At 46.6% G+C, this 13,142-nt stretch overlaps 3 protein-coding genes across 3 annotated transcripts; 2 read left to right on the top strand and 1 right to left on the bottom strand.

The window, feature by feature from the left end:
- Positions 1-211: 211 nt before the first annotated feature.
- Positions 212-1,615, top strand: DFL_005949 (uncharacterized protein; the record flags this gene model as incomplete). Its single annotated transcript, XM_067635283.1, has 1 exon — positions 212-1,615. The coding sequence occupies one exon, from the start codon at positions 212-214 to the stop codon at positions 1,613-1,615; it is 1,404 nt and encodes a 467-aa protein (XP_067489729.1).
- Positions 1,616-4,173: 2,558 nt separating this feature from the next.
- DFL_005948 (uncharacterized protein) lies at positions 4,174-5,973 on the bottom strand (the record flags this gene model as incomplete). The annotated part of the gene is made up of 5 exons (XM_067635282.1): positions 4,174-4,279; positions 4,361-4,740; positions 4,810-5,450; positions 5,522-5,642; positions 5,809-5,973. 5 exons carry the CDS (start codon positions 5,971-5,973, stop codon positions 4,174-4,176), a joined length of 1,413 nt encoding a protein of 470 aa, XP_067489728.1.
- A 3,808-nt stretch (positions 5,974-9,781) lies between these two features.
- DFL_005947 (uncharacterized protein) lies at positions 9,782-12,803 on the top strand (the record flags this gene model as incomplete). Its single annotated transcript, XM_067635281.1, has 3 exons — positions 9,782-10,119; positions 10,176-11,417; positions 11,480-12,803. 3 exons carry the CDS (start codon positions 9,782-9,784, stop codon positions 12,801-12,803), a joined length of 2,904 nt encoding a protein of 967 aa, XP_067489727.1.
- Positions 12,804-13,142: the final 339 nt, after the last annotated feature.

Here is a 13,142-nt window from a genome sequence, read left to right as displayed (position 1 = left end):
AGTTGCGCCAAAGTTGCGCCAAAGTCGCCAAATTCCTCCCTCGCGCTCCTGTGGGCGCCGGAGGCATATTTGATATTGAGAAGACAAGGGGATCTGATAATAATCCCGCGAGAAAGAGTGTGTGTGCACGCTGTGTGTTATATACCACTTCGCTTGAGAAGGGTGTCTGATAGGGAGATAGAATATCCTGGTTGATATATAAACGGCCAAGATGTCGGGCTACCCCCATGGAGGTATGGGGCCACCAGGACCGCCGCCGCCCATACCTCCCCGCCCAAGGACATACCGCCAGGGAACCCAGCAAACCCAGGAGACGGCCGAGTCGTCTTCCTGGAGAATTCCATATCATGAAACCGAAGTGTTAATAACTACTGTGGAATCCACATCATCTACCTCTTCGCCCGCCGCTACTGGGTATCGTGAAACCAACCTTTCAAGAAATAATTCTTCAAGAAGATATCAAGAAACATACGCCATACAGCCGGTACTGCCGGAGACGCAAGCTGTCGATCCAAGCTTTAAGACTTATTCAACTTATTCGGAGACAACAGAGCCCGATCCAAGACAGTCTTCACACAATATGGCTGTAGAGTCAAGAGATCATAGGGAAACAGAACAGGTATCCGATGGAATGTATGAAGGTTTAACTCAGCTTGGATGGGGAGGAATGGCATTCTATGATACCTCAAGACCGTCGAACTGGACTCCAGCACCGCCAGAGAATGTTCACCAGGATCGCGATAACACCGGTCTGAGAACAATCAAGAAGGAAGTAGAACCGGAATACGAGAAGATATCTATGGACTACTACGACCACTTCACACCGACCTTCACACCTGCCTCAGCACCACCCCTTCCGCTGGCCTCACCTCGGTCTGAAAACAGTCAAGGTCCCTCTCGATCTTCTTCAAATGCAACCCGTGAAACACATGACCCTTCCCGACCCGGAGTCCCACATCTCTCGGTCTCCGACCCATTCCCCATCTCCGTTGACCATGAACGTTACCACTCAGACCAATCCAACCTCCGTGAATCCCAATTCCCAGAACCCGTCAATCCCGCAGATCCATTATGGCAACCTCCTTCGAGAAGCTATACCTCCTACCGCCGTACCCCTCGTAGAGAAGACGAAAAGAAATCCATCCAATTCGACTCCAACGGTCTCCCATCACTCAGCGGGGTATTAGGACCTGCTGCCGGTCCGCAAGAACCAGTCGGCAGGAATTCGTTCTGCTTTGATGATGAAAAGAGGCATTATCCAAATAATTACAACCAAAGTTCTCTCTCCATCAACTCTACTCACTCGGAAAACGATCCTCCTTCGCCGAGATATAGCAATAGTGTTCACCGTACACCATCGTACGCAAGTATCAGGCCGGACAATGATCCTAGACCGCAGGATATCAAGTACGATTACCATTCACAACAAACAGGGCCTTGCAGAGACGGCATCCCGCCCCCTCCTGTAAGATACCTTTCTCAGAAGCAAGGTGGTAATAAGTTGGGTCAGATTTTACAAGAGAAGAAGATGGAATATGTCATTTGCGAAATAAACAGGAAGGATGAACTCCAACGGAGAATGCAGGAAGAATCGAGAAGATATGCAGGCTATTGAAGCCGAAGCAATGATAATAAACTCCGGAAAGGGGAAACAAAGTTATTCGACATTATGCTTTTATGCTAAAGGGGGAGAAAGAGATATTACAAAAAAAGATTCACGGTTGATTTTCAGGTCAAAGGATATGTCTCGCTCGGATCAAGCTTGCTACTAATGATAACGAATTGTCTCGGATCTCGATTTCTTTGCTTTGATACCATTTCCATTTACTTTCCGTATTGTTTTAAACCCGGCTTTGATTCCATCTCGCACGATTCCGTTTGAGCGTTCCGCTTCGTTTTACCGTCCCATCTTTCATCGTGCATATCCAACCAGCTTGAGCTTTCGAATTCGTTTCTCTGTATACACCATTATCCATCCACTTACGATAATATTATAATCCTTCGATTCTAGTCACTTTTGGCAGCGCACTTTATCAATTTATTTCAAAGAGATTTTGTGAACAATCAAATAGCGTGTTCATTACGATCATAGCTATAGAAACTCCAATGTCATATATGCACATCTCGTCTACAGGATACTTGATTTTCAACGTAGGGTTTAAAGGAATCAGGGTTCGGTTCGTTGTTTTTGTTAGCGTGAGCCTCCATCACATGGCTTCGTGGATCCAATAACGCGTCCGTTGGGGGTACACAGCATAGCATTTCTCCCAAGTGCTCAAGTTCGCAGTCTCTCCGAGCCGCTAGTCGAAACGCTCGTCTTCAAAACACCCTAGAAATATATGGTGGGTGAGCCCAAAAGTTCGTGTCTATAGGGCTTCTCTGCAGATTTGAATGGGGGGTGGTATTCTTTCCTTCTAGGTTTTTTTTTTCAATCTTCCACACTCCCACGAATTATCTGGACCGCGATTGATTTTGGGTTATAAATACCGGGTTGTAGGTCTTTAGGAGCTTCTTTTCGTGAAAGTTTATACTTTATGGGCTTCAATCGGAATCCAAATATTGATCGATAGCAGCTTGAAAACATCTCCTAACGTTAATCTACAAATCCAGATATCACCAAACACCTCCAATCGAAACTGCTGAATCAAAACACTCAAATTATTTCACTCCACCAGCAAACTATCCCCAGGTCCTGCGTAGATCATTCCTGGGGTATATGGCCTTGTTGATACCACCATGCAGGTATTTGGTGCACCTGGGGGGAGGGTTAGTTTTGTTCGAGCTTCGTTGGATCGTTTGTTGGATATGTTGAGGCTTTGTAGGGGGGGGGGGGGGGGTAATATGGGGGTTAGGGATGTTGTTCCGGCGTTGTATATTCGTCCGGGGAGGGATCAAGAGGCTTTTGATTTTTTTTTTTGAAGTGGCGGGCTACGAACTGGACGGCAGTCCGATTATGATTGGGGCGACGCTGACCTACCGTGCTTGGACATTAAGGACGCCGATGCCCTCGAAGCTCCACTAGGGGGGGTGAAAAAGGAAATGGATCGATTCGAGTCATGCTGTGGCAGCGACTTCGATCAAAGTCCGGATTTCAATGGACTTACAAGCCGCCCGGAATACCACAAGAGCACTTCGAGATGCTATCCCACAGGAGATCATTGACCTTGTTCGAAGCCAGATAGGTAGTAACGGTATCGTCGGATCTCGCCCTGATATTCTAAGAGGTGATGCGGAAAAACTTGCGAATACGGTCGAGACTATCAAGGTCCGGATCAAGGAGCTTTCGATACGATGGAGGCGTTGAGCCAGGCTATTCGAATTTACTACCAAACCTTCCGGACGATGATGCCACTGGTGGGTTTCACTAAATTATCATTCTAGTTTTCAATCCGAGTGTTCAACCTCTTCGTACGATAGGTGGAAACGGCTTTAGTATTTCACAGAGAAGGAAGGCCGTGTTGGTATTGTTGTATTCTAGGGCTTGATATCATTCGGTAAACTTCTTTGGATTCTCATCAGGCAATTTCGTAGGTACAGTACGAAGCCACTCTACCGCCATCTCCACCCTTCCATTATACAAATACATCTCATCCACATGCAATCGCAAAGGTGACGTTGACATGAATCCGATGCCGCTCATACATAGAGTTACACGATCGTATAACCAATCCGGGCAATTCAATAAAACAACAATCTCTTCTCCTCCTCCTCCTCCCACTCAACATTAATTATTAAAAACTTTCGTTGACATTAATATTCCCATTCCGGAAATCTTCTTCGTTCTCCCCCCACTTCCCGCTCATTAAAACATCAATGACATCAAAAAAGAGGGGTATTAAAATATCTCTTCGAGGAGAAACATCCTTTATCCAAAAACAAAAACAGTACAGAAGGGAAACGTTTCCCGGAAACGAGGGTATTAGGAAAACGTTATTGTGGGTGTGTCAATTGTACAGCGAAGGAATAGAAGGAGGAAAATAATATTATGCGGGTGCGGGGGCGTGTGAATGCTTTAATGCTACTGTATCAAACGATCGTGTGATTTTTCAAAGATCATATAATGAAATGATATTTCTTGTTGGTTTACCGTTAGATCCGAGAGTTTTATTCCGTCGGCTTGGGTCGAGAAAGTTGGAGTTGGGTTGGGCTCCTGGTTGGCAGTTTGTACGGGTATCATGCACGTTTGTGGACACCGTTAGGCCTGTGGCTCTCAAAACCAGTGGCCTGGCCGTCGATGGGGCTAGCGAGGGCCTCTCCGTTCAACTGGATTTTAGGAGTTCTAAAAGAAAGGAAGGGAAAAAAACAATCAGCGAGCTCGTCCAACTAATTATTAACACAAGCGAAAATGTAGGTAACTTACTCTTCTGCAGTTGGTGTCTTAGTACCATCATCATCGAAACCAACATCATCCTCCTCTCCACCCTCGTCCTCGCTTCTGACATCGGCAAGCTCGGCCTTGAATACATATCTGTATGCAACGCGAAGTACGCAGTAAAGCCAGAAAATGTTGACTAACTGGAGGGCCGACAATAGGGTGGAAATAACGAGCTTGGCAAGCCCGCACTTGTAGTGTGGCTCATCCCAGTCGAGATAGTATTCGCCAACGTATGGGAGTTCGTAGAAAACGGACCACAAGATCCAAAGATTGTGATAATGGCGAAGGTAGATCCAGCTGAAGATAAAGACGACGAAATACGGGCCGGTAATTGGCGAATCGATGTAGTTGAAGACTTTGGAGGTCTGTTCGGGTAGGTTTGTTAGCATCATATGATTCGTTTACAAGGGTGGACAGACGAGGGGGGCTCGTACGGCAAGGAAAAAGTCGGAAATGTCGTGGGTGATGAAGACGGACAATCCAATGTATGTGAAATGGAATCTCCAGCTGAGGGTGATCAAGGCTACGGTGACAATATGATGGATGACGAGCTCCTTGAAGTCCTTTCGTGGTTTTTCGAGCATGAGGACCAGAACAATCGCTTGCTGTAGCCAGTAGCTCCACTGAAGGAGATAATAAGCCTTGAAAGTGGCGGTATGAATGATGTTAGGGTGACTCGACCAGTAGGGGGTCGTATTAAAGAACCATAGACCGGGAGTTTGCGACATAACATAGAGTCCAAGGGGCCCAAATACGGCAAAATAGATGGCAGTATACGCTTGTTCCAAAAATCGAGCAATCGTGGCCTTATTACGTCTGGTTGACTTCGGGAGGAGCTTCTGGGAGAGCGGGTATAGTATCCTTTGCATGATGAATTCTCTGGTGAAAGTAAAGAAGAGCGTGTAAAAGAAGAGGAATTTGCCGTCGCCGAGGCCTTTGCTGTACATCTGTTCGCCATTGGGTCCCTTTTCCTCGATTGGATATGCGACAAAGATGAAATCGTGAGCCCAGTTTGAGCGGGTAGGGTTCGGGAGGTAGCATCCAATGATGACGAGCATCGCAATGAGCGGGTTCACTGCGAAAATACATTGTAAGTTTCCGATGTTCATGTCCGAAAAGTGGTAGTACCAATGAATCTTCCCATACCCCATGTGTGTCTATAGGACATCTCCTTATACCAAAGGAAGAAGTTCTCTGGGCCAGGTATCATCTGGCCATCTTGCCTCTGCTTAGACAGCTTTCGCCGTCTGGTTTTAGAAGCTTGCCTCTGTGGCTTGGATGCATTGTTAGCAACAGGTTCTATCTGTATACGGTTCATATCGAATGCTGTGTAATATATATCGTTCTTGCTACTGTATTTTTATTTCTCTTATTTTGAAAGAACTTGGAGCGAAAGAAGCTTAAGCGAAGATAAAGGAGGTTGAAGGACATACGGCTGCAGGAGATCTCGAGGTCGAGATGGCAGGAGCAGAGGTGTCGCCGGGTATTTCACCCCCTAGCAGAGAGGAGGACCTCTTCCGCGACTTCCGAGGCTCAAGGGTCTGCGTTTGGGAGCCAGTTGTGGCGAACCCGCGTGGGTCGGTCGATACGGATGCCATCGTTTTCCCCCCGAGGTTATCTCGAGGTACCATCAGCAACGAGAAAGTTAAAAAAGTGGCCGAGTGAATCGAAGGTGTCGTTTACTTGAGGAGGTCGAGGTGGTAAGAAAAAGATAAAAACGAGGTGAGGGAGTTTATTTTTGTATATCGTCGAGTCTTTCGTTCTTAATATTGTCGACTCCTCGATTGATTTTTTGTTTTGAATTTTTTGAATTATTTCTTCTTCTTCGTTAGGCAAGGAGACCGAGGGGGGGAAAAGTTCTCCTGTCAACAAACCAATTAATATTTGTCGCCCAGCCTGTAAGATCAAGCAGCGGCGCAGGTAATACAGAGTACGTATAGGAAAGAACTGCTAGTTATGGTCCCTGCAAGCGTCGGAATTAGCCTACTAACTGGCAATTTTAACTGCAGAAAGCACATGCTCCACAGCCAAATCTGGCTGAGGCCTGCACTACCCTTAGATCTGACGTATCAAAAGTTGAAAGGGACCGGTCGCGTGTGCCAATGGGCTAAGCGAGTTCCGGTGCATGCCGGTCACGGTTTCTGGGGATCAAACTGGCCTCCGTTCCGCGTAAAATATTTCTAACAACAACCTTAAAAAGGAGCTCGTAATCCTGGCCAAGTTCGGGTCCAGTATACGACGGTAGCACAAGCAATTGTCTAGCGTTAGGAGGTACGATACGGCTCGCGCGAAACGCTATATGAAAACTCGAGGGCTGTTTCAAGTTTGAGTTTTCGTTCTCACGTTGTCGAGCATGGGACTGCAGCCGAGTCGTCAGGAAACAGATCTGGAATATCAATAATGGCACTCTTTATTACTGGGAATTATGTAGGTTGGTGAGTGTATAGTCCTTTGGCGAAATATTAAAGTTTAATATTGTTTACACACTATTGCCAGACCGGATTGCTGATATCGTATTGGGAGCATGGAGCAGATCCTAAGAACTTGCAAAATCATCCCTTTCGGCCTCCTTTGCAACTTCTTCTTCTTCCTGCGTAAATTGGTACAATAATATAATCAGTAACACCCCCTCTTCGGTGCGAGCGACACCATGCAGGTCTAATCGGCGGTGCGGCGCTCTTTTGGATAATAAACCAACTATTGGATACTGGTGAAACCATTACCAACCGACTCCTGATGACATGCATGTTGGAATGCTGCTCCTTTGGCGATCTGAGACCTAGCCTCGAAATTAGGTGCAGGGAGGGGCAGGTCTGAGATTCAGTTAAAGGTGTGAAGGATTAACATCGCGTACGCGTGCAATGTGGTATTCTGTTTCTCGAATCGGAAGCATTATTCTATTCGACCCAGTGATATCGATGGTTAACATACCGATATTTCGGGGCTTTGGCCTTGTGGAACGGTGTCTATTTAGCTAGGCTCGTACCTACTTATGCAGACACAACTACAATCGATTATACTGTTCTAGGCAAATTATATATATAGGTATATATAATTATAATTTATAAATTCAAGTCCGATAAATTGTATTGCTTCCTCGAATGCCGCATGGACACATATATAGCTGCCGGGCCAACGCACAAAATCCAACATTGCGACTTGTTTTTACCCACCGATTTCTCGAGCAGCTTTAATATAGTACGTGCGACCACATGGCGGCACGCTTCTTGCCTGCACGTTGGAACTCATCATTCTGGCGGACCAATATCGCACTGATATTCCCTCCGCCATACGAATATATGAATAGAGCTCCCCCCCCCCACGAACGAAAGTTTGTCTATCACACCCCCAAATATCATACATGGTCACATCGCTCTTACGGGGTATACCACCGACTTATATGCCTAGTTACTACTTTCCTCATATACACATCCCCTACTTCTTCGTCTTTCGGTAGCTATAGCGACCATGGATATCTCACAAAGGAAAATTTCCCGAATCCTCATCTTTGGGGCTATGTGGATTATCCTCGCTACCATATGCATATGGGTAATATAGATGCAACGAAACCATTTGTACCGCCCCCGGGTTTCGCAGCATCGGACCCGCCAACCACTAGACAGTTCGGGTGTCTAATGACACGTGCGAACAACAAGATTGGTGGTGTTATCCAAAGGCCCCATGGATTTCCTGTGCACTATGGCAGAAGGAAACCCGTCAAGGCCGGTACCGGTAGTAATATTCTTCTAGTATCATTTCACGGCTTAGAAGGTTCTAGTCTCGGGAAATGCTCAAAAGGATACGTAACCGAAGCTGACGTCGGACCTTGTAACTATAACTAGGAATACTGATCTGTACGCTGTTCGAGAGTCAATGAGATGGCTTGAAGATCGGTTCGACCACAGATTTCGCTACCCTTGGATGTTCATGAACGACGAACCCTTTACCGAGGAAGCACTGGGGTTTCCGCCTTGGGTGAATCGGACTCTAGCAAAACTAAAGATGAAGAAATGGCAGACGACAAGATTATTTACGGCGGTCATACAGGTACGATAAAAGGATTGAGAACTTGCTACTAGAATGGGTTGCAATAATAATTTACTTGATATAGGCGCGTCGAACCTGGAGTCAACTTCTATTGCGGCCAACACTATGATCCTTTCAGGTGGCTTCGTGAAAACGGAAAGTCATACGGCTTCACGATTACCCTCCACGATTTCCGCGAAACGATTGTCAGCCTCTAGAAACCACCGAAAAATTCTTTTACGAGAACCCTGAATACGTAGACCCTAACAACATGCGTGGCTTTGTCATCGAAAACACCACACGAGACGGAAAATATCGACTACAACACCTGTCACTTTTGGGCAAATTTCGAAATCGGAAGAACTAGTCTATGGACGAGCGAGAAGTATCTAAAGTACTTCGAGTATCTTGACAAGACTGGGAGTTTCTTTTACGAGAGATGGGGGGATGCGCCAGTGCATTCGGTTGCGCTGACACATATGTGGGATAAGAAGGAGATTCATTTCTTCAACGATATTGGTTATGAACATAGCCCTTTTAGGAGATGTCCGCAAGCGCAGGGGCACGGAAATGCAGGACGGCGCTTGTGTCCGCTTGAAATATCCGTTGTGGATGATAACGGTGAGCCCCAGCTTAATGTTCCCCCTTCTTCTTTTTCTTTGTGATTTCATAACTGACGGCGTCGCCAGGGTTCTCGTGTTTCGAGCAATGGAGGGAGACATTTGGGGACAATTATGAGACCAATTTGACTTGGTGATGGGCATTTTCGTTTTCAATAGTTTAATATGCATATGCGATGTGTAGACATCATATTCTTTCACTTCAATGCTACTCTCTTTGAAGGTACCAGCCCATAGGATTTTGCATCATTAGTAATATGAAATGGAGCCGATGAGTACCAATGAAATTTCATGCATGATACCATTAGAATCACTGTTTTAACAGACCAAGTCTCTGAGAATTTACTTAATTTCGACCTCAGAGGATAGTTATGGATATATCTATTTTTTTTTTGAATCGAGGATCAAATATCGCAATGTTGTATTTTGGTGCGTTGCCAGACGTCGGCGACCAATCAGGGCAGCTATGCGAGGAGCTTCGCGCTCCAACATTCGAAGCTGTAATTTTTCTGCCAGCGCGTTCCTCTTCCCCTCCAACAGCTGGCTCAACTCCCCATCTTTTCATCATCTCCTCTCTCCACACATACAACCAACCTTACAAGTTAAAGTTATAGAACGGAAACACCAAAAGACCTGTAACTAATACCAATCTGCTGCTGGGAGCTCTATTCACGGTTCGAACCCACTGCATCCCCTCAACAAGTATACGCCTGGTATCGATATCTAACCACATTGTCCCACCAGGAACTTACCACCCATCATGTCTTCCCTCTTAGACAGGGTTCTCGAGTCGGACTCGTTACCCGATCCTAGATCCGATGCCGTTCTTGGTTCGCAAATGTCCGATGCTCCTACCCCTCGACCTCGCAACGAGCGTAGTTCGTCCGTTAGGCCTAGGCGAGGGGGTCCTGAGCCGTCTACGCCTGCAGCTCATACCGATGATGATATGATGGTGGATCCTGAAGATGAGGTTGTTGGATTACGAGGAACTGTCCAGAGCAGTGGCCGTGTTAGGCGGGCGTTTGATCCTACCGTTCCTAAGGTGGAGGACGAAGCTGGAGAGAGAGCAAAGTCGTTATTCGTAGCCTTCCTCGAAGAGTGAGTGGCCACCTACTTGGCGAAAACTAAAGGGACGGAGGCTGATCGATATTCAGATATGTTGACGACGAAGAGTTCGACGGCACCCAACCTCCTCCATCCACAACCACTACAGATAAATACTACATTGGCCAAATCAATGGCCTCAAAGCATACAAACTCTCAACCCTCTACGTGAATTTCAAACATCTCATGAGGCACAGCTCCGTATTAGCAGATGCTCTCACCAGCCAATACTATCGTTTACTCCCTTACCTCACCAATGGTCTTCATCGAGTCATCCGAAAATACGTACCGGATTACTACGCAAAACACCAACAGGTCGATGCCAGCCAAAACATTGCCCGTGCTAATACCACCGCCTTGAAGACCGACAAGGTTTTTGCCCTGGCCTTCTACAATCTTCCACTCGTCAGCCGAATCCGTGCCCTTCGAACCTATCATGTTGGTAAAATGATGTCGATATCTGGCACGGTAACTCGAACCTCAGAAGTCCGTCCAGAACTCTCAGTTGCTACGTTTACCTGCGAGAACTGCAGATCTATAGTGCCCAATGTCGAGCAGGTGTTTAAATATACGGAACCCACACAGTGTCCCAATTTGACTTGTGGTAACCGAATAGGATGGAGGTTAGATATCCGACAATCAGTATTTGTGGATTGGCAGAAGGTCAGGATTCAGGAGAACAGCGCGGAAATACCTACCGGCTCGATGCCCCGAACTTTGGACGTCATTCTACGCGGTGAAATTGTGGAGCGTGCGAAAGCTGGAGAGAAGTGTGTGTTTACCGGCACATTGATCGTTGTTCCCGATGTCTCGCAGCTGGGACTCCCTGGCGGAAAAGCGGAAATGATGAGAGATAATAGAAATACGGCTAGAGGCGCCGAACAGGCTGGTGTTACAGGCCTGAAGTCGTTGGGTGTAAGAGATTTGACTTACAAACTCGCGTTTTTGGCATGCATGGCTACAACGGATGATAGCACAGTTGCTGGAGCCACTGCCGTTACAACAGACCAGTCGAGTGATGATCCCAACGAAGACCAAAAGGCATTCCTTGAGTCATTGTCGCCGAGTGAAGTCGATGATCTTAGGAGAATGGTACACAGTGACCATATTTATTCGAGGCTGGTAAACAGCATCGCGCCAACAGTTTACGGGCATGAAATCGTGAAGAAAGGATTGTTGCTACAGTTGATGGGAGGTGTTCATAAGAATACTGCTGACGGGACACAGTTGAGAGGCGATATCAATATTTGTATCGTCGGTGACCCGAGTACAAGCAAAAGTCAATTTTTGAAGTATGTCTACGCATCTCTCCCCGAGGCTTGACCACCCTTCTAACTATTGATTTCTTCCTCAGGTACATTTGCTCCTTCCTCCCCCGTGCGGTTTACACTTCCGGCAAAGCTTCCTCCGCCGCAGGTCTCACAGCCGCTGTTGTCAAAGACGAAGAAACTGGTGAATTCACAATCGAAGCCGGCGCCCTCATGCTTGCTGATAACGGCATCTGCGCCATCGACGAATTCGACAAAATGGACATATCGGATCAAGTTGCCATTCACGAAGCCATGGAACAGCAGACGATTTCTATCGCCAAAGCAGGTATCCAAGCCACACTTAACGCTCGCACATCAATTCTTGCAGCCGCAAATCCCAACGGAGGACGATATAACCGTAAAGGAACTTTGAGATCCAACATCAACATGAGCGCTCCCATAATGTCCCGTTTCGACCTTTTCTTCGTTGTTCTGGACGAATGTAATGAACAGGTGGATACGAACCTCGCACGTCATATCGTTAGGTTACACAGATTGCGAGACGAACATATCACACCTGAATTTACGACAGAGCAGTTGCAGCGATATATTCGGTACGCTAGAACCTTTAAGCCAGTCTTTACTAAAGAGGCCGAGGAAGAACTAGTGAAGCGATATAAGGAGTTGAGAGCAGATGATGCACAAGGTGGAATTGGAAGGAATTCGTACAGGATTACGGTCAGACAGTTGGAAAGTATGATTCGATTGAGCGAGGCTATTGCGAAGGCGAATTGCGTGGAGGAGGTTAGCGAGGCATTCGTGAAGGAGGCGTTTAACCTTCTGAGGCAGAGTATTATTCATGTGGAGCATGATGATATCGATGTTGATGATGACGATGAGGTGCCGCAACCTGATCCCTCTGCGGCGGAACAAGCTGAAAGAGAAGCAACAGCTGCCGCTCCCGAGGCTTCACGAACGCCAGCAGCTATGCAAGACGAGCAGATGGAAGATGCAACACCCAGAAGGCCAAGGACAAAGATCACCTACGAGAGATTTTCCAAGATTTCCTCAGGAATTGTACAGAAACTTAGGGAACGAGAGGAGGAGACTGGAGGCGATGGTATCGAGCATGAAGAGCTCGTTACTTGGTATTTGGAGAATCATGAGGAAGAGATTCCAGACGAGCAGGCATTGATCGAAGAACGAGACTTGGTTAAGAAGGTTCTGAAGAGATTAGTGAAGGAGAGTGTTTTGATGAAGGTTGGGCAGAAGGAGGGTCTGTTGCCTGCGGAGGGATCTACTGCGGAAGGAGGAGAGCAGGCAGAGCAGCAAGAAGATGGAGGAGTGGGCTCTTCGTCCTCTGTTGCACGGCAGACGGATAGGGTTGTCTATGTTTTACATCCGAATACGGCTACTGATTTGGATTAGACGGCATAGTGACTAGACTAGACGTGCGGGTTTCGACATTCTGGGCGCGGGTTGTCGTTCATATTTCCATTTATTACATTCACACCATGGGATGGATGCATATTGATATCCTTACATCACTAGTGCCTAGCATTAGATAGTCAATGTTATTATCGGCGAACTCATGCATAGCGAGTTTAAAGCTACACATTTGCAGCTCAACAGCATCTCAATAATCTGGTATTTCATTATATCCTAGATAGAAAACTCCTAATCCCAACAGGTAGGTAGAATAGCCTTTACTTAAAAGGTGCAATCCAACACAAAGATAGGCTGCTCGCAAGAAAAAACGCCATACAA

This window comes from Arthrobotrys flagrans (genome assembly GCF_004000055.1).
Source record: "Arthrobotrys flagrans strain CBS H-5679 chromosome Unknown unitig_9, whole genome shotgun sequence".
NCBI lineage: Eukaryota > Fungi > Ascomycota > Orbiliomycetes > Orbiliales > Orbiliaceae > Arthrobotrys > Arthrobotrys flagrans.
Note: the sequence above shows the minus strand (reverse complement) of the source record. Positions and strands in the feature narration are given on the sequence as shown.